Source organism: Heterocephalus glaber, unplaced genomic scaffold (assembly GCF_053883595.1).
Source record: "Heterocephalus glaber isolate CG9 unplaced genomic scaffold, H.glaber_assembly_v1.0 deba00001608, whole genome shotgun sequence".
Classification (NCBI taxonomy): domain Eukaryota; kingdom Metazoa; phylum Chordata; class Mammalia; order Rodentia; family Bathyergidae; genus Heterocephalus; species Heterocephalus glaber.
Genome location: NW_028258379.1, coordinates 27,643,971 through 27,666,052, shown reverse-complemented (window position 1 = coordinate 27,666,052; position 22,082 = coordinate 27,643,971). Strand labels below are relative to the sequence as shown.

The following is a 22,082-nucleotide window of genomic DNA, read 5'->3' as shown; positions in this document are numbered from 1 at the left end:
TACATGAAATTCCAGAAAAGGCACAACTGTAGTAAAAGAGCATATCACTGGCTACAGGGACTTGAGGTGAGGGGCCATGCCTGTAAAGGATTAAGAGGAGCTTTTTGGGGTGATGGAAATACTCCATTTTATGGATCAGCAAACTTTTTCTGTAAAGAGCCAGAGAGGAAATACTTCCGGTTTTACAGGGTGATGGAGTCTGTCACAACTAGTCAACTCTGCCATTTAGTGCAAAAGCTGTCGTAGACAGTATTTAAAAGAATGAACATGATTGTGTTTACAACTAAAATTAGAATTTCATGTTATCAGATGTCACAAAATATTGTTCTCTATTTTTTTTGGTAACCATTTAAAAATATAAACACCATTGTTAGTTCATGAGCTGTATAAAAATAAGTAGCAGGAGGATCTGTTCTATAAGCTGTAGATAAACAGTCCCTGTTTTATAACATGACTGTGGTAGCAATTATATATACATTTTTCAAAATATTTAACTATTCTCAAAATATTTAACTTTATAATTAGTATATTTTATTGTTTTTAAATTGTCTCTAAATAAAGTTAGCAATGAAAGAAAAAAAGAAAAAAGAATAATAGCATCTTCTTTGTACAACTTCCTTGGTTGATTTGAAGACAAAATGTAGATTGCGAACTTACATTAAAAGCAAAATCTAACAACAAAATAATATCAGACATAACAGATAAAATGAAATAACCTAGGCATTATGACGAGTTCAAATATTGACAACAAAGATGACATTTTGATTTTGCCACAAATACAGACAACAATTGGTATTTCACTATATCAACCACAAATTCCTCTACAAACAATGCTCTAATTTTTCCCACAGATTTATCCTAATGAGAGGTGACGTTAGGGGTCTGAATTGGGGACAGAAAGTTTACATTTGTACATTTTTACCTTTGGCTGAAAGGATTTTATTATAGTGAACAGCCATGTGGTTCTTGATCAGCTGGAGAGTGGTTAGTCTGAGAGAAGAGGAGTCAGTGCAAAAAGCTAAAAATCAAAACATATTTAAACATTATATATTTAAAATTAACATCATCACCACGAGATAAACAGGTTACTCATTATTAAACTCGTTCTTAAACAATGTTCTGAAATTCAATCTTTGTGATGCCGAATATGTCCTAGCCTTGATCTTATGCCGGAAACACTAATAAGCTATTCGTTTTGCAGTTCTGAAGATTTGAGAAAGAGATTCAACAATATAATCTATTACTATATTTTAAAAATTATTTTTTATATCTTTTAATCTTGTATCTAAAAATCTTTAGCTACTTTTTTGATTACAGAATGTTACCATGCTACTATGTAGTTAACAATCCGTGAAGTTTGGGAAATCAAACGTCCCAAACCATAAAATCTTATGCAAGGATTCTACTCTGAGAGGTAAACTTCTAACTTTTTATCTGAAAACAAGATCTATACATCTGTTTACTGAAGTCTTTTGGAAATACTAATACTAGTACTTAAGATAGCTTAAGACAAGTACAATCATGTAAAAACTCCATGGCATTAAATTCTTGATCTTCATCTAAACTATTTAAAGGAAATACTTAAATCATTAAACATTTATATTCAAGTATATATTCAAAGTGCAAATATAGTCATAACTTTTTTAAACATTAAAAATAGCTTTTGAGAGAGGAATAAAGATATCCCATGTTCAGGAACCTAATAACCCCAGTTAATGTAAACACTCTATGCCATAACATGAGCTATGACAAATAATATCAACAAGTATTCAAAAGGGGTTAGGGGAACCAGAGGAGGAGGGGGGAGGAGTAGGGAAGGGAAAGGGGATTAAAAAAAGAAGAAAGCTGTAAGATGTACATGTAACCACTCCCCAAGATGACTGTAAGCTGCAATGAATTGCAAACATGTACTAATAAAATAAAATAAAATAATTAAAAAAAATCAAAATAGAAAAACACCCCTAGCTTTTGCGAGGTAATACATACATAGGTTTAAAAAATGAAAAAAACCTTAACAGCTAAAATAGCATGCAGAAATTGAAAAACAAGTGACTTTTCTACCGCGAATCTTAATTTCTTCTCCCAGATACATACTCTGCTACTTTTTAGATATCAATCTATGCATAATCAAGCACACAATTATAGGCCTTATCGCTACTAAAAACATTTCTTCAATAGGTACCATTTGCCAGGCATTGTTCCAACTCTTTACAAGTAAAAACTTTTCTAGTCATTATTACCACCATTTAATAAAAGCGGAAACTGAGGCACAGAACTATGAATTAGGTCTTGAGCCACATTCCTGGTAGTGTTTGGAAGTAAACCATGGCAGCCTCATATTTATAACCACAATAGCTACACCAGCTCTGCATTTACCTTCTTAAAACAGAAAAAGTTAGCAAACTTTATGTATTGTTTTTCATCATGCTTTCCTATATATCTATATTTTAAATTTACTTTTGAATTTTTATTTAAAACTTATTTTTCAAAGTTTATGATGTTGGTGTATGATCTCTCTACATATTCTAATACAAAGAAGACAGCTGGGGATTTAGCTCAGTGGTTCCGCCGCCTGCCTCGCAAGTGCAAAGACCGGAGTTCGATCCTCAGTACCAAAAAAATAAATAACTAAAAACCAAAGAAGTAAGTAAGATAACAAAATAAAAACAGTGGTCCTTCACATTTGAAAGTAACAGTATAAAAAATGTTTTGTGTAAAGAAGAAAGGTTTCAATTATTTTGTCTAAAAAATCAATCTTACAATTTTCAAGCTATAATTATACATTTTTATTTTAAAGTGAACATTGAATAAGAATTTATTTGAAAGTATTAAAATATAAAAACATCATAGGGCCTAGCAATCCAGTTGGAAAAAGAGGTCTACAAACATTTGCTAGGGATATAAAATGCGTTATTCAAGTGCTCGTTTTCCCTGCATAGGTCTTCATTTTTAGTGCTGGTGTCTCTAACACCTGGTAAGCAACCTTCTAACAAGACAGCCTGCCTCAGACCACCGCAGCCTGCTGGCAAAAGCAGAGCTGGGCTGCAGCGGTGGCAAGCAGGGGGCAGCTGAGTCCAGAGTCAGGGCATGTTAACAGTTTGAAATCTCTAACACATTCCTATAGTATTCAATTATAATTAATAGAATGATGTCCCAGTATCTATTCAGTGAAGTAATTGTTTCATTGTGTCACATGATTTGCACATACAGGAAACAATCTTTTAGCAAAGTTATCATTTCAAGTACTTACCATTACTTTTGGTGCTCAAGTGTCCTTTAAATAGGCATGGTGGACCACATCTGGGCAGGACAGGGGTTGCTCTGACTTTTAACAAAAAAACACGAATTAGGATACATGAAACACAACTTTCGTAAAAGACAGTATTGAATATTTTTAAAAGAATAAACATCTTTAAATAGAATCAGTCGTTTAAGGGCCGGGGATTTAGCTCATTGGTGCTGCACCTGTCTCGCAAATGCAAGGTCCTGAGTTCGATCCTGGTACCAAAGCGGGGGAAAATCAGTCATTTAAAAAGTTTTCAGTCATATTACTAGCCAGCAATAGTCTGTCAGTCAGCAAAAATTCTCTAGTCATAGATTAAAAGTCATGAAACTAGCACAGTTTCTACTAGGAAAGAAGGAAGGCCTACTAAATATTAAAACAAACATATAATCAACAAACTTTCAAGAAAACCAAACTTTTTGCTTGCTCAGAACTCAGTGCCTCTTTCTCTAGAAAGAACCTCATGTTTCCTCCAGGGAAAATGGATCCTACAGTTCAGGGCTAGGTACAGAACCCATATCTAGTCAGCTGTGTTGACTGAATCAGCTATGAATACGTGACCCAAGTCCAGCCAGTGAGACAAAATCCGGGGACTTTTATTAGGATTATTAGGGAAGGTGGTCTCTCACTGGGCTTGCTATGTCCAGTATAGGACATCTGCTGATGGCCGTCTTGGATCCTGTAGGGGACCTTGTCTAACAACAAAGCCTGCACAGATGAAAGTGGAACCAAGATATTCCATTGAGTAGCTGGAGCTGACCGTGTTTGAAGCTTTACGCTCTTTAGACTTTACATAAGCCAAAATAATTCCCATTTTAGCTCGCAACAATTGTAGTCAAAATGCTAATCTTATTGAATACTAACCGTGCCAGACACTATTCTAAGCACTTTGTGACTATAAATTCAGGCAAGTGTGGCACCACTGAGCTAAATTCCCAGCCCCATACTTTGTTTCTTTATGTGACTCATGATTTTTTGTTTGAAAAGAGAATATTTTAGGTAATGTACTGTAGCAACTTGATAGACAATCATCTTGTAGGGTCGTTTTTATTGTTCATTTGGTGACTTGTTTAAACAATTTAATGAAGTCTACTTCCCAGAGTGAAACCTCTGATGCATTTCCCTGAATCAAAACTTTGGGCATCTGCATCTCATTTTCCAGTGAGGTCTGAACCCGTCTTTGGAAGGAAGCCCCTCGCAAATCTGTCTTTCCTTGAGTACTCTCCCTAGTTCTAGGGTACTATACAGAGTTTTCTTTCTTTCTTTTTTTGAGATGATCCCAAACTAACCATTATTTATTTATTTTCTCTTAAATCCTTTTATTGGTACATTGTAGGTATACAATATTTACATTCATCATTGGGATTTGTACCTTTACATGACGTATCTTGGTTCTTATTTTTTCCCCATCCCCCTCCCCGCCCTTCAACTCCTCCACCGCTCCCTATTTACAACTTTGTTTCTATTTTTCCATTTTCCCTTATTTATTCTTTTCCATTCTTTCCATTCCCCTATCCTTCCCACTTCCCCTAACCCTTTGGACCTTTTCTTCCTATTTCTAATTATCAATTATTCATTTTAATCCTTATTTACACTTTGTTTCTTATACCAGAGAAACTATTCAGTATTTACACATTGTGTACTATTTATTTCTCTTAAGAGTATGGCCTCAATGTGCATCCATTTAGCTATAAATGTCTCTCTAATTTATCACTCTGTATGGCTGAGTAGTACTCCATTTTATAAAAAACACATTTTCTTTATCCAATCTCCAGTTGATGGGCTCTTCGGCTGTTTCCAAGCTTTAGCTATTATGAACTGTGCCGCTATAAACATGGGTCCACACATATTGCTGTGGTATGATTCTTTTAGTTCTTATAGGAAGATACCCAGTAAATGGGTCAAATAGGATCTCTAATCCTAGTTTTTTGAGGTATCTCCTATTGATTTCCACAGTGGTTGCACCAGTCTGCACTCCCACCAGCAGTGGAGCAGGGTTCCTTTCTCCCCACAACCCCGCCAGCATTTGTTATTGGTTGATTTCTTGATAGCAGCCATTCTTTCTGGGGTGAAGTGGAATCTCAGTGTTTTCAACTGCATCTCTTGAATGACTAGTAATGCTGAACATTTTTTCATGTTTATTTGCTGTTTTTACTTCTTTGTCTGAGAAATGTCTGTTCATTTCAGATGTCCATTTTTGAATTAGGTCTTTAAATTTGGGAGGTCTAACTTTAAGTTCTTTATATATTCTAGATAGTAGTCCTTTGTTTGAGGAACACCTGATAAAATTTTTTTCCCACCTTGTAGGTTGTCTCTTAGCTCTGTTGGTGGTTTCTCTTGTAGTGCAGAAGCTTTTTAACAAGATGAGATCCCAGTTGTTGATTCTTTGTGCTACTTCCCGTGCTACTGAGGTTTTGTTCATAAAGTCTTTTCCTATGCCAATGTCTTCAAGAGTTTTACCTAACTTATCTTCCAGCAAATTTAGTGTATCTGTTTTAATATTTAGATCTTCAATCCACTTCAATCTTAGTTTAGTGCATGGTGATAGATATGGGTCTAGTTTTAATCTTTGGGAGGTTGAAATCCAGTTTTTCCAACACCATTTATGAAACAGGCTATCTTTCCTCCAATGAGGATGGTTCGCTCCTTTGTCAAAGATGAGGTGGCTGAGTATGTCTGCAGTTGTTTCTTTCTTTCTTTTTTTTTGGTACCAGGGATCAAACTCAGGTCCTTGTGCTTGTGCAGCAGGTGGTGAAACCACTGAGCTAAATCCTCGGCCTGTCTGCAGTTGTTTCTGCATCTTCTAATATATCTGTTCCACTGATCCTCTGTCTGTTTCTTTGCCAGTACCATGGTGTTTTTATTACAGTGGCTTTGTAGTATAGTTTCAAGTTGGGGATTGTGATACCCCCTGTCATGTCATACAGAGTTCTCTGATATCTCAGTTACTCTTTTATGACCATTCTTTAAATTTTTCCTTGCTTAAATCACTGCATGGTTTCTGTATCTTGATTTGACCCACATGATTCAAAAGGGAACAGAAAAGTAGTTTCAAACCAAATGACAGGAAAAAGACCACCACCCTCTAGATTAGGACTCACAACCTATCCATGAGATTAATAGTCTTGCCAGGGTAGTGAAATTCCTCAGTGTGTGACAGAAGCTTGGTTTCCTATACAATTTGGTTTGACTAAGCTGGAACTGAAAAGATGATGTTTAGTTGGAGGAGGGTTTCCTCGAAATTCCTGAAGCTTGGGAATCTGACTGTCATTGATAAATCATGGGACCAACAAATTAAAAAAAATTTTTTTCAAGCTGCTTTCAGTTATCTATTCTAATAGGTTATCTTTCCTTTTCTTCTCAAAGGTCATCGATAATAGATTATATGGCAGTTTGGTATTCTCTATCTTTTCTTCTTCTCCCTCTTCCCCCAAAGACATTAGAAATAACTTCTTACAGATTAACTAGTCCACACCTCCTAACCCCCATTTTACAAATAAGTAAGACACAGAGAGATAAAGTGACTGGTAAAAGTTTATCAACGTAGTTAATAGCAAAAAACGACTAAAAACAAAATCTATTATTTTTCAGGCTGGTGCTCATTCTACTACATACACCACCATTCAGAAGGTTTACCCTATAAAAGAATGTCTATAATATTACAGTTAGAAAATAATAAAAGATAGCTTTTTTCTTTCAGTGTTCTTATGATTTGAAGTAACTGAAAGTAATCTTATGAAATTTTCAACTAAAATTAAGCATTTAAGCTGTGGTTAAAGTAATCATTCATAAATAATAATTTATGATATATGAGAACTATCCTGGGTATTTATTGAAAATTTATTTTAAATTTCAAAATTAATAAGTGTTTAGTATTATTATATATTATAAAATACATATCCTAAAATGAAGCTAATTAAGTTGGATAAGTAATAAAAAGATAAACCTTTTTCTACATATTGACATGAGACTAAATTTAAAGTAATCAATAAGTACTGAGAATTTACTAGGTCTATTACTTTAAATATATGTTCTTATAATCTCTTGTTTTCTTTCATTCACTACAAAGTAAGGATAATACTTCTGGAAGATTTTTTGAGTATTAGATGAGATAATTTGGGAATAGTTTGCTGGCACACAGTGAAGATATATATCTTATATATATCTATTTTTATATATCTTGTTTTGAGAGAGAGTCTCACTATGTAACCCAAGATGGCCTTGAACTTACTACATAGCCCAGGTTGGCCTTGTGACAACCCTCCTGTCTCAGTCTCCTGGAATGCCGGGATTAGAGGCACCCAGACACAGCAAAGACTGAATGTTTAGTTTATTTTAGGATTTCTGAAGGCCATAAAAGCATTTTGGTTTGCTTTCTCTAGAACTTAGGTTGGGAGCATCATATTATCTAGTTTGCTCATCATATATATTAAAGTAATAGACCTAGTAAATTCTCAGTCCTTGTTGATTAAATTTAAAGTACTTATTTTGATTACATAATAAAGGTACAGTTATATTCAAAGAATCAGCTAGCAGCTTGATTAAAATAGATTAAAAATACTGAATTGGAAAGGAGGGGTTGTGTGGCGATCGCCTTACTGGCTTGAGGAAAGAATGCTACTTGCTTAGAAGGTGTGAAGATGCAAATTGGATTGGGGCAATTTGTAACGATTTCTGGGTATATGTCCAACCACTCTATCAGGATATCCAACGAAATGAGACTATTCAGTCAAAGGCAGGTGGTATATTGTGATTGTGGACTAGCCCTTTGTTAGTAAAACTGTAGCTCTGTGGTCTGTTAACTAGTTATATTGCATCACCTGGACGCTTATTGGAAATGCAATCTCAGCCCTGCCCCCATTAGACTAACTGAATCATAATCTGAATTTTAACATGATTCTTATTCACATTAAAGAGAGCAGCTCTGGGCTGGTCAGTTTTGAGGCAAGGGGAATGAGCTGCTGACGGAAAGGGAGATTTAGTGTGTACTAATTACTTAAAATGTGCCAGTCCCCTGCGTATCATCTGCATTTAATCCTCAGGAAGTCTAGGGAACCGGTATTTGACCTCTACATGCAAAAGATACAGACATCGAGGGTCATCTCCGTGGAGAGCAAAGCGATTTTGGGTTCAGGGGTGTTGGACTCCAAAGACCATGCTTGATTCCTCTGCCTCGAAGCTACCGAGGTAATAAAGGCTGCACAACCCCGAGGTCAGGAGACAAAGTCAGGGCCAGGAAGCGGATCTACGAGCGGTCAAGCAAGGCCTGACTCTGGGCTGGGGCAAGACTGGCGAAAAAGCAGGGGACCCGGAGCGCCCAGGGCGCGGCCTCCACCCGCGCAGCCCCGACTCGAGGCTGCTCTTTACCTCTCCGGGTGCCATCCATGCTCAGTCCTCTTGCTGCCGCCTTGGGGACACACCGGGTCCCCTTCGGCCCTTCCCCCGGCCGGCCTGGCCCGCCCAGGTGGTGGATTGGAATGGAGCAGCTGGCGGGGAGCCGCAGCTGCCAGGAAACAGTCGCCCGGCCGGTTGCTAACGGTCGTTTCCACGGCGCCGGGATTGTGACGTCACAGCGCAGAAGACGTACGCTCCTGAAGCCCCGCCTCCGGAGCTCCCGGAGAGGGAACGGAAATCTCTCACTTGGAGGAGGAAGGACGGGGCAAGTTCTCCAAGTGCGGGTGTGTTGCCGTGGGTTCCTGCCAGCGGCCCAGTGAGGGAACTCCTGTCAGGAGCCAAGTCACCAGCACCTGGCAGGCTTTGTCCCTGCGGGAAGAGAGAGAAAGAGGAGGTGTTCTCATCTGGCATTCACGTCCCCTGGTCCCAGAAAAAAAGTCAAACACAAATGTTGCTTGAGGTCAGGGTAACATTTAACCAGTTCCAAATAACTAGGTTTCAAAGCAGTCTGTGAACTTTTTTGGATTAGTGAAAATCCTGGGGGCGAAGAAAACCTTCATATTCACATTTTAATTCTTAACCTCAATCATCAGTTTGAATCTCCTGTTTTTTACCTTAAGACTCCAGCCTGTTTGTATTTGCTGTGGAGGAGAGCTGCAAAGTGATCGTGTGATGATTTATACGCAATTTTCTACAATTTGTTGAATTTTGAAGCAGTTACCTGTGAAATAAGATCAGAATAGAGGAGAAAGCATTCTTAACAGCGGACTCTGGAAATTTTAGGCTGGGTTTTTGTTTGTTGTGGGGAGGGGTGGGCCATCCTTGTGCGTTGCAGAATGTTTGGCAGCATCCCTGGTTTCTGATCACTAGAAGCCAGTAGAAGCCCACTCACTCATCGCTTCTCGGCCTTTTGGCTAAGATCAAGTGTAGAAACCCACTCACTCCACCCAAATCCTGACAATCAAAAATGTCTCTAGACAGTGCCAAGGTGCCTTGGGGGAGAGAGGCAAAATCCCAACCCAGTTGAGACCCACTGCTGAAAAGAATACTAGCTTTGGAGCCAGATTTGCTGATCTTAATTGTGAGTTTCCTGGTACATACCAGCTTGATTTTGGATTAGATTCTGAATCTCCCTGAGCCTTATCCCCCTCTCTTCTAAAATGTCAGTAATGCTACTAATTGGTTACAATTATTGATAGGTACAGTGGCAAATAAAAGGAGCTATTCCATGAATGTTAGCTTTGTATCTTCTAAGACTCAAGAAGAGCTGAATACCAGGGGATTCAGGGTTAAGAGACAAAATCAGGAACCCTACAACAAGGAAAGAGAAATTAACCAGAAACCCAATTACAGCAACACCTGAACGCATGGTTCCCTAAGACATAGGGTAAAAGGCAAGTTAGATTCAAAATGAGAAATGTGGAAGTGTGTTGGACGGCTTGTGGCCCCAACTACATTCAGAAGGATATAGGGGCAGGGAATCAGATGTTATCCCTAAAACAAAAACTTTCCTTCAAACTCATTATTGCTTGAGTCCCTTTCTAAGATCATAAAGCCTTTCAGTCCACTATTAACAGCCTAAAAAATACCTTGCATGTAATAGGCCTCCAGTAAGCATTCGTTAAATTGAATTAGAGCTAAACCTTAAAGGGCAAATGCCCCTGGGAAAGGCAACACAGACACTTAATTCACACAAAGATGATGTCAACTTCTTTTATAAAAGTAGATTTTAGGATAAAAATAGATTTTGTTTTCAAGTAGGAAAGGGGCTCTATGATTGGGAGAAGATAGCAAAACGGGAAGATTCTTCATTGTTGGATTTCCTTCAAGAATGTGTGCACAATAGGATATATTTTTCTCTAGTTTTATCATATCATAAATACAATTTAAATTGTTCTTTGCTTTTTCTCTAGGTACGTAAATAAGAGAGAAGATCCTTTCTGCTTGCTGTTCCAAGGAGAGAAAGCCCATGATCTTGGGCAAATGCATATAGCTGGCATGAGGTTATTGCAGAGTGAACTCCTGAGAATGCCTTTCCAGTGGGGACACATCCCAGTCCGAATGGCCTCGGAAAGCAGCCCTTCTACAGACTTCTCACTGAATATATAAACCTGAATTTCAGGTTCGGAAATTATTCCAATGTTGTATTTTTGTTGATAATTAAAAATCAATACATCGGTGTTTTAGAAGGAAAACATTGTTTTCCTTAATGAATCGGCCTGTGTAAGGCTGTTATTGGGTTTCTCTTTTTGTCTAAAAGGAAGCTCAAAACTAAGATTTGTACTCGGTTGTGTATTGTTTATAGCCTACTTTATCTCTTTAATTCAATTAATTAACACTTAATTAATTTAATTAACAGTTCAACAAGCCTTGTATTGGATGAACTCAGACCTTTGGGAATGGGTATATAAATTAACTGTATGCTATACATATCATAACATATAGTCTAATAGAAATCATATACAGTTTATTATATTTTTGGAATATTATTTTAAATACTATCTTCTTATACATTTAACCCCATCTTTACAGATGACTCTTAGTTTCATAATTCAGAAGATTCCTGGAATTCATGTTTGTCTTTTTTTTTTTTTTGGTACTGGGGATCGAACTCGGGTCCTTGCTCTTGCACAGCAGGCAGCAAAACCACTGAGCTAGATCCCCAGCAATGTTTGTCTTTTTGGACATGCTATGAACGAAACACTATGAACGAAAATTACCCAACAAATGCCATAATAGCAACAAGAAGCAAAAAGTCAAGATTATGTTTTTCTATTTATTGAGTTATTGTAAACATATTTTAATCCTGAAGTCCTTGAAGGACAAAAATGAAAGAAATTTACAAATTTTTTGGATGTATCCATACTAGGGCAGAGTAAAATTAATAGATTTCAATGGTGTATGTATGTACTTTGCATTCAGCCCAGTCTCAAAATAAAACTTTTTAGGTTCTGGTGACTGAAGAATGCTTGAGAAATTGAGCTGTTGACTATCGCTTAGTCATTCCCCAATCACAATATTATAGCTGTTGATTTATCCAATAATTAAATGAGGAAATGGAAGATTAGAGCTTGTTGGTATTGTGTTATGAAGTAATAGATTAATCTGCTGTTTGTCACTAGAAGGGGCTTTAGCAGAGTTTTAAGCTCCATCCCTTTGAGAAAAGCTGCCATGCCGAGGCAATATTAACTCTCAAATCTTAGTCAGGGATTTGTAAGGTGCAACTGACAAACATTTTAAAAAATGACTCAAAGTAGAGCTCTTCCAATTATAGTTAATGATATGTGTACTGAGTTCTTTTCCAAGCACAGGAAAAAATTACTCTATTGTCTGAAAGTCTTTAATGGATAAAAACTAATCTTCATCATTGTCAACCTATAATTTGATTTTTCTTAATTTCATTGTTAAAAGCAGGAGAAAGCAGATATGACTATACGTGCCTAATAGAAGTATGAGTAGAATAAATAGAATGATAATAGAATATACTAATCCCAAGTGGTCATTGTGGGTTCTTTTAAGGACTAGAACTCTGATATCTGAAGACAAATATAATCTTGTTCATTGAAAATGATCATTCTTAGGGCCAGGGATGTAGCTCAGTGGTGCCGTGCCTGCCTGGCAACCACAAGGTCCTGAGTTCAATCCCCAGTACAAAGAAAAAGAAAAAAAGATCATTTTCAGAACTCTAAAACCACATAGTTATCACTGGTCTATTTTTTTTTAAGTTCTTTTATTGGTACATTTTAGGTATACAGTTCGTTTACATTTATCATTGGGTGCTAGTACTTGTACATGATGTATCTTGGTTCTTATTTTTTTCCCCATTACCTGTGCGCCCTTCACCCCCTCCACCCTTCCCTATTTACATAGACATCATTTCCATTTTTTTTTCTTTTCTCATAATTTTTCCTTTCCCCTTCTCCTCCCTTCATCCCTAACGTCTTTGGACCTTTTTTCCTATTTCAGATTATCAATTATTCATTTTAATCATTTTAACCCTTATTTATACTATCAGTTTCTCACACTAGAGAAACTATTCAGTATTTACACGTGTATGTCCTATTTATTTCACTTAAGAGTATGGCCTCGATATGCATCCATTTAGCTATAAATGACTCTAGTTTTTCATTCTTTATGGCTGAGTAGTACTCCATTTTATAAAAAAAAACCCCATCTTCTTTATTCAGTTTCCAGTTGATGGGCACTTGGGCTGCTTCCAAGCTTTAGCTATTACAAACTGTGCCGCTATGAACATGGGTGTGCATATATCACTGTGTTATGATTCTTTTAATTCTTTTGGGAAGATCCCCAGCAGGGGAATAGCTGGGTCAAATGGGACCTCTAGTCCTAGTTCTTTGAGGTATCTCCATAGTGATTTCCACAGTGGTCGCACCAGCCTGCACTCCTACCAGCAATGGAGCAGGGTTCCTTTCTCCCCACACCCCCACCAGCATTTGTTATTGGTTGATTTCTTGATAGCAGCCATTCTTTCTGGGGTGGGGTGGAATCTTAGTGTTGTTTTCATCTGCATCTCTCGAATGACCAGTATCACTGGTCTTTTATATGCTTAATCCCATACTTTATTTTTATTTTTCCTACCTGTATAAACAGGACAAAATTGTGAGTCTGTAGTGGTTTAGCTGGATTCTTTTTACCAAAAGAGTCACTCATACTGTAAGCTTTGGCTTACGATTTGACAAGTTTGCAGATATTAGGTCCACTGATAGTTGCCATAAATCCTCCATTTCGCTATTTCCCCCAGCTGTGTTCTTTAAATCTTTTCATCCAATTAAAAGAACCAGTCTCTGTGAACAGAAATTAATCATTCTGTGTTACTAGGTAACCTGTCCCTATAGCTTAAGAAGAGCATTTTATCTTCCACTGCCAATCAATTGCCACAATACATTAGGGAGGATATTCAGCCTAAAGATCTGACATTTTCTACTGAACACATTCTCTGTTTACAAGTGGCGACACCCATCAAAACAAAGCAAAACCAAAAACAGAACCACTTGTTCATCTAGCCCCATAATTCCATTTAGAGTTCAGAGTTTACACAATTTCTTTTTTAACATTTTCTTCTTCTAGCTTAAAATTACTTTTAATTAACAAGTTAAAATTGTATCTATATATGGTGTAGATTATGTTTTGAAATACATATGCATTCTGGAATAACGGAATTAAGTTAATTAATATGTATGTTACCTCATCTGCTTATAATTTTTTGGTGTGTGTAGTGAGAACATTTAAAAATCTACTCTAAGCACTTTTCAAGAATATAATACTTTGTTATTAACTGTAGTCACTAGGTTAGGCAATATAACTTTTTTGCTGTTGTTTTGTTTTGTTTTTGATTTTTGAGATAGTATCTCACTGTGTAGTTCAGACTGGCCTTGAACTCACTAGGTAGCCTAGGCTGGCTTCCTGCCTCAGCCTCCTGAGTGCTGGGATTACAGGCATACACCTAGGCAGTATAACTCTTGAATTTATTCCTCCTAACTGAAATTTTGTATCCTGTGACCAAAATCTTTTATGTATATCCCCAAATCATAGCTTAAACCAATGTCACGGAACTTTTCTACTGTGTTTTCTTTTAGTAGTTTTGCATGTTCAGGTCTTAAATTTAAATCTTTAATCTGTTTTGTTTTTTATAGTTAACAATAATTTATGGTATGCTTCAAAATTGTTGGAAGAAAGGATTTTGAGTGTTCCTAATACAAAGAAATAATGACTGTTTGACATGATGTATATGCTAATTACCCTGACTTGATTATTTTATACTACATATATATGTTTCAAAATATCACACTGTATCCCTGAAATTCACAATGTCTTTAGAAGTAATTTCTTTAGCTGTGCCTGGTGGCACATACCTGTAATCATAGCACTCTGGGAAGCTGAGGCATGAAGTTCTCAAGTTTAAGCCTAGCCTGGGCAACTTAGCGATGCAGTGAGACCCTGTCTCAAAATAAAAAGGGCTGGGGATAGAGCTCAGGGTAAAGGACCTGGGTTTCATTCCCAATACAAAAAAAGTAATTTCTTTAGAATATTTGAGCAAGTAAGCTTAGAAAATGGAGGTGGAGGGATAGTTCTCAGCCTCCTGAGACATGTTCAAAATCTAACTTGACTCAAATGTAAGGTTTCTCTAACCCTTTTTTTTTGGTACCGGATATCAAACTAGGGACCTCTCTAACCCTTTTGAACATTTCCATTTCCTTGTCTGCAAACAGTTAGCATCTATTATATTGCATGCTTTTAAGAAAAAATCTCTTAGCTGATGATCGTGAAGAGAATGAGTAATTAAACTGTGCTATTAATGAAAGGAAATCCTATTTAAGAAAGTACATTTCTTTACAGAGCTGTATCACATCATCCTTTGGGCCCTCTGCTGGAAAAGTAGAATCAAATCTGAAATAATGCCTTTTTAATTATATTCTCTAGTATTATAGATGTAGGACAGTACTGTATTATACCTCTGTGAATGTAAAATATCTTGTACCTGGTTTATGATATGTAGTAGTGACCGTGCTTTATCAGAGCTGTTTTTAGTGATGTTACTCCAGAATGTTTTCTTTCCAGATGATGATTAAGAAGCTAATAAAAAGCAATGGTGCCAGGTACCACAACAGTTACAGAACTTTGCTGTTTTCTGGGAATTTTTCTTTTTCTATCTTTGTTTCTTTTTCTTTTTTTAAATGGAGTGGGCTGGATGTCTCTATAATTTTGTTCAGATGACTGCAGAACCTGGAAAAGCTGTTGCTGCTATTGATGCATAACATACTGCTATTATTGGACTTTTTATATAAATATAAATATATATATATACACACATATATATATATAATTTGAATTTTTGTAAACTTTAATTGTGCTGTCAACTTTGGAAAAAGTTATCCCAGTTTACTGTGTTGAGTTGGCATTGTAAGAAATTAACAGCCATATTGGTCTAGAAACATTACACTTATTTTTTTTCCATTTGTACAGGGGTAATGCACTGTATTAAATATGTAAGGTCTTATCTACATGGGTTTGATTACAGAAACTAATGAAGTATTCTCTAAATAATGAAAAAAATCTCAATTGATCAACAGGATAGAATTGTGTTATGAAAACAGCTAGTATTAGATAACACTGTCTGCTGAAGATTCTATCCACACGCAATCTTAAATTGAAGGAAAACCTTGAAGTCAAGAAGTAAGTGCAGGAGATATTTCCCTCAGCAGGCACAATCCAGACAAAAACTGTGGTGGGTTGGGCACAAGACTCCTTTGTGTTATTTAAAACATGCCGAGTAAGTGTGAGAGAGATGAGTACAGTAGAATAAACAAAGCTCGGAGCCATCCCAATTTACCCTTAAGTAAGGCAGCCAGAGAATTTCAGGGGTAGGAGGATGCCAGATATCACTAAGCCAATACCCTTGTGTTGCAGAAAAGCCTTTTATTGGACAAGATAACTAGTCCATTAACTCAGCTTTCTGACTCCTGGTCCAGTGCTCATTTAACTAAATCAATAAATAAGCAGTAAGACGATGATCTCAGTGGCTTTTCACTATGCATTTTCACTCTTATGCATGTGTTACCTAAAATAATGGAAAAATGACTTGCATGTGCACTTAAGTTCATATAAAATGGAAAAGGTAAACGATATTCCAAAGGTAAATGATATTCCTTATGTCATTTGTCTTAGGCAAACCAGTGTCTACGCTGCCCTCCATAAATGAGAATATGTATATTGTAAAGTCAGAGTTGTTATTCTAAAACAACATGTATTATTCTTCCAACATGAAATAGAGTAGAGTTGAGTCCAGTTTCTCTCCTTCCCAGAAAGACTGTCATTCGCACTGAGTTTGGGAATGCTTCACACTGGAGAAGTAACCCCTCACAATGGCAGCTTCTCTTTTTAAGGATGAAGGGAAAGAAAGGAACAAGACGAAGGACTTCCTGTAAGCCAAAAACTGCCTTGTTTTATTTCAGCCAATATTAATGGGCAAGGCACATGACTGCTTTAGTCACATTTTCCCTCTCAGATTCTGTGGGACACAAAAGCCGTTTCTCTGGTTTATTTACATCCCCTTTAGTGATCTTGGAGCTTTTGCTTGTTTTGAACTGAATCGGTGAAAGCTGACTGTCTACTGAGAAATTGTAAAGCAGCAGGCGACAGAGTAGCTATTAAGTGTATGTTGGAATCAACTTTGAAACCTGACTCTGCTTTTTCTCAGCTATGTGACCTTGACCAAGGGCCTTGTTTCTTCATCTGTAAAAGAGCATAATTATAGTATCTATTTCACATGATTGTTGTGAAGATGACAAGGCATAATGCATGTAAGTAGTTCATCGCAGTGCTTGGCTGGCATAGTCTGGGTTCCTCCAGAACCCAATCCTGAAACAAAGACTCAAGTGTAAGTTGTACTGTATTTAAGCGGCAATCCCAGGAAACATCAGTAGGGCTACAGAAGTGAGACAGAAAAAGGAGAGAAGCTTAAGAAAAGGCCTATGAAGCAAGTTACCTGTGGGCACAAGTAGCTCACTTCCTCCGGGGAACTGTGGGAAACAGTACAGAGCTCATCAGAATTATCCCTCCAGGGGTGGGGGCGTGGGGAGCTGGGGTATTTACCTACTTGACTGAAGACTGCTAGGGGCTTAGCTGGCTAATCCCCTGGCCTGCCATCTTGCCCCATAGGGAGGTGGAGTGGGCTTTGGTGTTCCAAGAAAGCTGTTGGCATTGAGGTGCAGGTGTTGGCTGCTGCAAGCAGGGACAGGTGTACAAGGAAGTGGAGAGGGCTGAGGAGACCTGGGCTGAACCCTGACAGTGTCTGCTGCCCTGGCAACAGGGCCCATTCAATACACATTCACTCTTTGTATCTTAAAATGATATTATAAAGTGACATTTTAGTTTCTTTTAAAATGGAATATGCCTGGTACAGCACAGAAAAGGCATCTGCAGTGAACACTTATCATTTTTGTGTAGCATCCTTTCCTTTTGCTTCCTGTGAGAAACTCATCTTACTTGTGATATGGTCTAGATCTTCTCTCCTATCCAGTCCCATTTTGTCTCGGACCCCTTCATTATCACAGGAAGGGGGAATGTGATTCTAGCTTGGCAGAATACTCCCAGCCGGCGGCGAGGACAGGACTTTATCAGCTCAGCAGCAGCCTCCTGGGGACTTGGCTGCTGGAGCTATTGATTTCTTCCAGTTGCATTTGCTAAGCTAGGAGATAGGAGTCTGGGCTGCTGGCAGCTATCCCTGTGGGGAACAGGTAGAGAGAAAGACCTGGAGGCATTATTTTACCCAATAACTGTTTCCCTTTATACTGTATAACAGCATGCTTAATTTTTAGTTGGGCCATATAGAATCAAAACTTCATTTCTTATCTTCCTTTGCAACTAGGACACACAAATGACAAAATTTTGGTTAATTCATACAATGGGTGTGAGCAACATTCGGGATGTGTTCTTAAAGAAGAAATTGTTCGTCTCCTTTTCCTCCCCTCCTTTCTTCAAATGTGGATGTGATGGCAAGTCCCCAAGCAGCCACCTTAGGTCATGACCTGGCTTGATAACAAGCTAGAAAGATCCTGAGTCCCTGACACCATGGGGTTTCATACCAATTTACAGGGTCTTCTATCTTCAATTTTCCTAAGTGAGAGAACTGTGTGTTTGGATTTTCCATTACTCTTTCCTAGGCAATCATTGTCTTTTTGCCCTGTTCAAACTAGACTATGGAAATGGATTTTCCTAGAAATTTCTGTTATTGACCACTTGGAATGTAAAATGCCTACTTGGATTGGACTGAAAATGTGACAGTATTTTTACCTTTACACTTCAGTATTATCAGTTTCTTTCTTTTAAAATAAATTTTGATTTTTTGAGACAGGGTCTCACTATGTAGCTCAGGCTGGCCTTGAATTCACAGTGATCCTCCTGCCTCAGCCTCCCTAGTGCTGGGATTACAGGCATGTGCCACCATGCTTCACTCAGCATTTCTTTTTTTTAAAAAATAATTTTTATTTTATCCCATTCTCTCCCCCACCATGTACAAAAGCTTTGTTTCTATTTTTCCTTCTGTTTTCACTTTTTTTTTCTTGTTGCTTTCTTTCTCCCTCTTTCTGCCCTTGTTCCCTTTCCCATCTGAACATTGGACTCCGAATTTCTGATAGGAACAATTTGATAATTAAGTTAAAATGAGCCAAAAACAGATTCAAATTTTATTTAGAAGTTGCCTTTTTCCTACTGTCTTTTCTGTTCTTGGACTTTTCCAGAATAGTCAAATGATGCCTAAGGTTTGGGGATCTCATGGAAACATTACAGAATGAAAAATGATGATATCGGATTCCTTGGTCTGTCATGTCCTTAAGTAGTTAAAAGTGAAGTTTCAACAAATGCGGTATCCAGCTCTTTGTGTCTATGAAAAGTTGGTATTTTTTGAACACAGTCCAGTGTTCTGAAAATAGTCATCTCTCTAAAACTTTGGAGTTATTTTAGAACTTATGCTATTCAATTGTTCTATGGAAAATGGCAGATTTACTGCTGGTGATTTCACTGATACTTTGTTGTTAGGAAATTTTTCAGAGTCTTAAATCACATTCAAACACTCACACTTTGTTTACACTATCATTTATTAAAAATGAAAATTTATTTCAGAGCGAGGAAGTAAATTATACAGTTTGGTACCTCCTCGGAGAGGGAGAGTGGAGTCTCTTCTATTATACCTATAAGAAGTTGGTTTCTTTTACCTATTTTCAGCAAAATTTTAAAGCAAAATTTAAAGCAAAAAAGGGTCCTTCAGCAGTGGTGGCGAACCTATGGCACCCATGCCACAGCAGGCTGTTAGTTATTATTGAAAGCTCTAAAAGGTTTGTCATCACTGAAGCCATAAGTCATGGAGCCTAAAAGGAGCAGGCAGTTGACATAAACATATGAGGACAGTAGGTGCTAGGTCATCGTATTCTTATAGCTGTGTCCACTGCCTAGTACTTTGGCTTTTCCATACCAGATACACTCAAACACACCCAGGCTGTGTATTTCATATAAGTACTGATTGGGAATGCATGATCTACAGGGTGTGTGGCCAAACCTGGGTGCTTATTAAGCATTTCATGGAAAATTTCTGAAAACTATTGACTCTTGGGACTTCTGTCCCAGAAATTCTGGTTGGATTTATTAGGGGTTGGGCTTAAGACTGATAATTCCTTTCATATATCCTCTGGTGATCACTGTGTGCAACAGCGTTGAAAAACATCAGGGATGGATGCTTTGTCATAAGTTCCTTATACTATAGTCTAATATGTTATAGGTAGAGTCTGATTAAAGATGTATATGGTAAACCTAGGTCAGGCACTAAACACTTTACAAACTTATATAAATAAGCCTCAGTAGACTTAGACAAGTCTATAGAGGTGACAAATGGAACCCTAACATGTACTTAATGAATTTGAGAGCAGATAGAAAAAAAGAAGGGAGAGGGAAGAAGAGAGATAATAGAACAAATAAAAACAGCAAGAAAGTAGATTTCAATGCATTTTTGCATGTGAATGGTCTGCATATGAATTAAAAGACAGAGGTTGTCAGATTGGATTAAAAAATAAAACCCATATGGAGATACCTCAAAGAACTAGGACTGGAAGTCCCATTTGACCCGCTATTCCACTGCTGGGGATCTTCCCCAAACAATTAAAAGAATCATACCACAGTGATATATGTGCACCCATGTTCATAGCAGCACAGTTTGTGATAGCTAAACTTGGAAACAGCCCAAATGCCCATCAGCTGGAGACTGGATAAAGAAAATGTGGTTTTTTAAAAAATAAAATGGAATACTACTCAGCCATAAAAAATGAGAAATTAGAGACATTTATAGCTAAGTGGATGCACATCGAGGCAATACTCTTAAGTGAAATAAATAGGGCACACATGTATAAATACTGAATAGTTTCTCTGATGTGAGAAACTGAAAGTGTAAATAAGGACTAAAATGTATAATAGGTAATGTGAAATAGGAAGAGAAGGGGCAAAGGGGAAGGAAGTGGGAGGGCTAGGGGAAAGGATAGAAGGGAATGGGATTAATATGAGAAAATGGAAAAATAGGAACAAAATCTTTGTGAATAGGGAGGAATGGAGGGGTTGAAGGGAGGGCTGGGCAAGGGTGAAAAATAAGAACCAAGAGAGACTATGTAAAGGTGCAAATTTCCAATGATGAATGTCATTATGTTGTATACCTAAAATGTACCAATGATTAGAATGAATAATCTATAATGCAAAATAGGAAGAAAAGGTCCAAAGGGGCAGGGGTGGTGGGAGGTGCAGGGGAAAGGAAAGAAGGGAAAGGAAAAAATGATGAGAAATGAAAAAAATGTAAATAAAGCCTTTGTAAATAGGGAAGGGTGGAGGGCGTGAAGGGAGGGCTAGGAATGGGGAAAAAATAAGAACCAAGATGCATTATGTAAAGGTACAATTCCCAATGAGAAATGTAATTGTGTTGTATACCTACAATGTACCAATAAAAGAATTTAACAAAAAAAACCCCCAACTATATGCTTCTTTGCAGATATCAACAAGCTGAATCTGAAATTTGGAAAAGTGAAAGAACTAGATTAGTCAAAAGTTTCTGTAAAATAAGAGCTAAGTTGGAAGACTTGCACTACCCAATATCACAACTTATTCAAAAGCTACAAGATGGTGGCATTGGTGAAAGGATAGAACATAGACCAATGCAACAGAAGAGTCCATAAATAGACTCATACAAACATATTCAATGCCTTTTAAATAAAGTTGCAAAGTTGGCTCAGTGTAGAAAGAATCATTTTTATTAAACGGTGCTGAAACAATTGAACATTCATATAGAAAAATTAATATAGACAAATAACTTAGGTCTTATATAAAATTAATTCAAAGTAAATCACAGATCTAAATGTAAAACCTAAAACTATAAAACTTCCAAAAGGAAACTGGAAAAAATTTCTGTGATCTTGGGTTTATCAAAGCATGACATCAAAAGTATGGTCTTAAGAATAAAATAAAAGTATGGTTCATAAAAGTAAAAATTTTGATAAATTTGATTTTATAAATTTTGTTTGCTTTTTTGAGATAGGGTCTTGCAATGTAGTTCAGGCTGGTTTTGAACTAACTATGTATACCAGTTTAGCCTAGAATTTGAGATAATCCTCTCCCCCCAGCCTCCCCAGGGCTGGAATTATAGAGATATGTCACCACACCTGGCTTAAAATTTTAAAACATCTGCTCTTCAAAAGATACTTTCAAGTGAATGAAGAGTTGAGCCATAGACTTGGAAAAATATTTCAAATCATATATTCATAAAGATCTTATATAGAGAATATATAAGGAGCTCTAACAAAAAGAACTCAATCCAATTAAAAAATTGGTAAAAGAATTGAGTGTCCACCTCACC

The 22,082-nt window shown here is 37.1% G+C and overlaps 1 protein-coding gene and 1 long non-coding RNA gene across 5 annotated transcripts in view; one reads left to right on the top strand and one right to left on the bottom strand.

The window, feature by feature from the left end:
* The window catches only part of Spata7 (spermatogenesis associated 7), a 53,372-nt gene extending 44,525 nt beyond the window's left edge, over positions 1-8,847 (bottom strand). The window contains exons 1-3 of one of the 2 annotated variants that reach the window (XM_004837093.3): positions 8,651-8,847; positions 3,251-3,325; positions 923-1,018 (exon numbers count right to left, since the gene is read on the bottom strand). In XM_004837093.3, coding sequence (XP_004837150.2) covers positions 923-1,018; positions 3,251-3,325; positions 8,651-8,669 — 190 coding nt within the window. In that variant the 5' untranslated portion in view covers positions 8,670-8,847. The remainder of the gene's footprint in view (positions 1-922; positions 1,019-3,250; positions 3,326-8,650) is intronic. The other variant, XM_004837094.3, reaches the window with a different exon arrangement.
* A 42-nt stretch (positions 8,848-8,889) lies between these two features.
* LOC110345984 (uncharacterized) lies at positions 8,890-21,457 on the top strand. Of its 3 annotated transcripts, XR_002389723.2 has the most exons (4): positions 8,890-9,137; positions 10,591-10,799; positions 16,896-16,998; positions 21,222-21,457. It is a non-coding gene; the product is annotated as an uncharacterized LOC110345984 (long non-coding RNA). The 3 variants fall into 3 exon arrangements; XR_002389720.2 differs by lacking the exon at positions 16,896-16,998 and having other exon boundaries at positions 8,892-9,137; XR_015445088.1 differs by lacking the exons at positions 16,896-16,998; positions 21,222-21,457 and adding an exon at positions 15,769-16,081 and having other exon boundaries at positions 8,892-9,137.
* Positions 21,458-22,082: the final 625 nt, after the last annotated feature.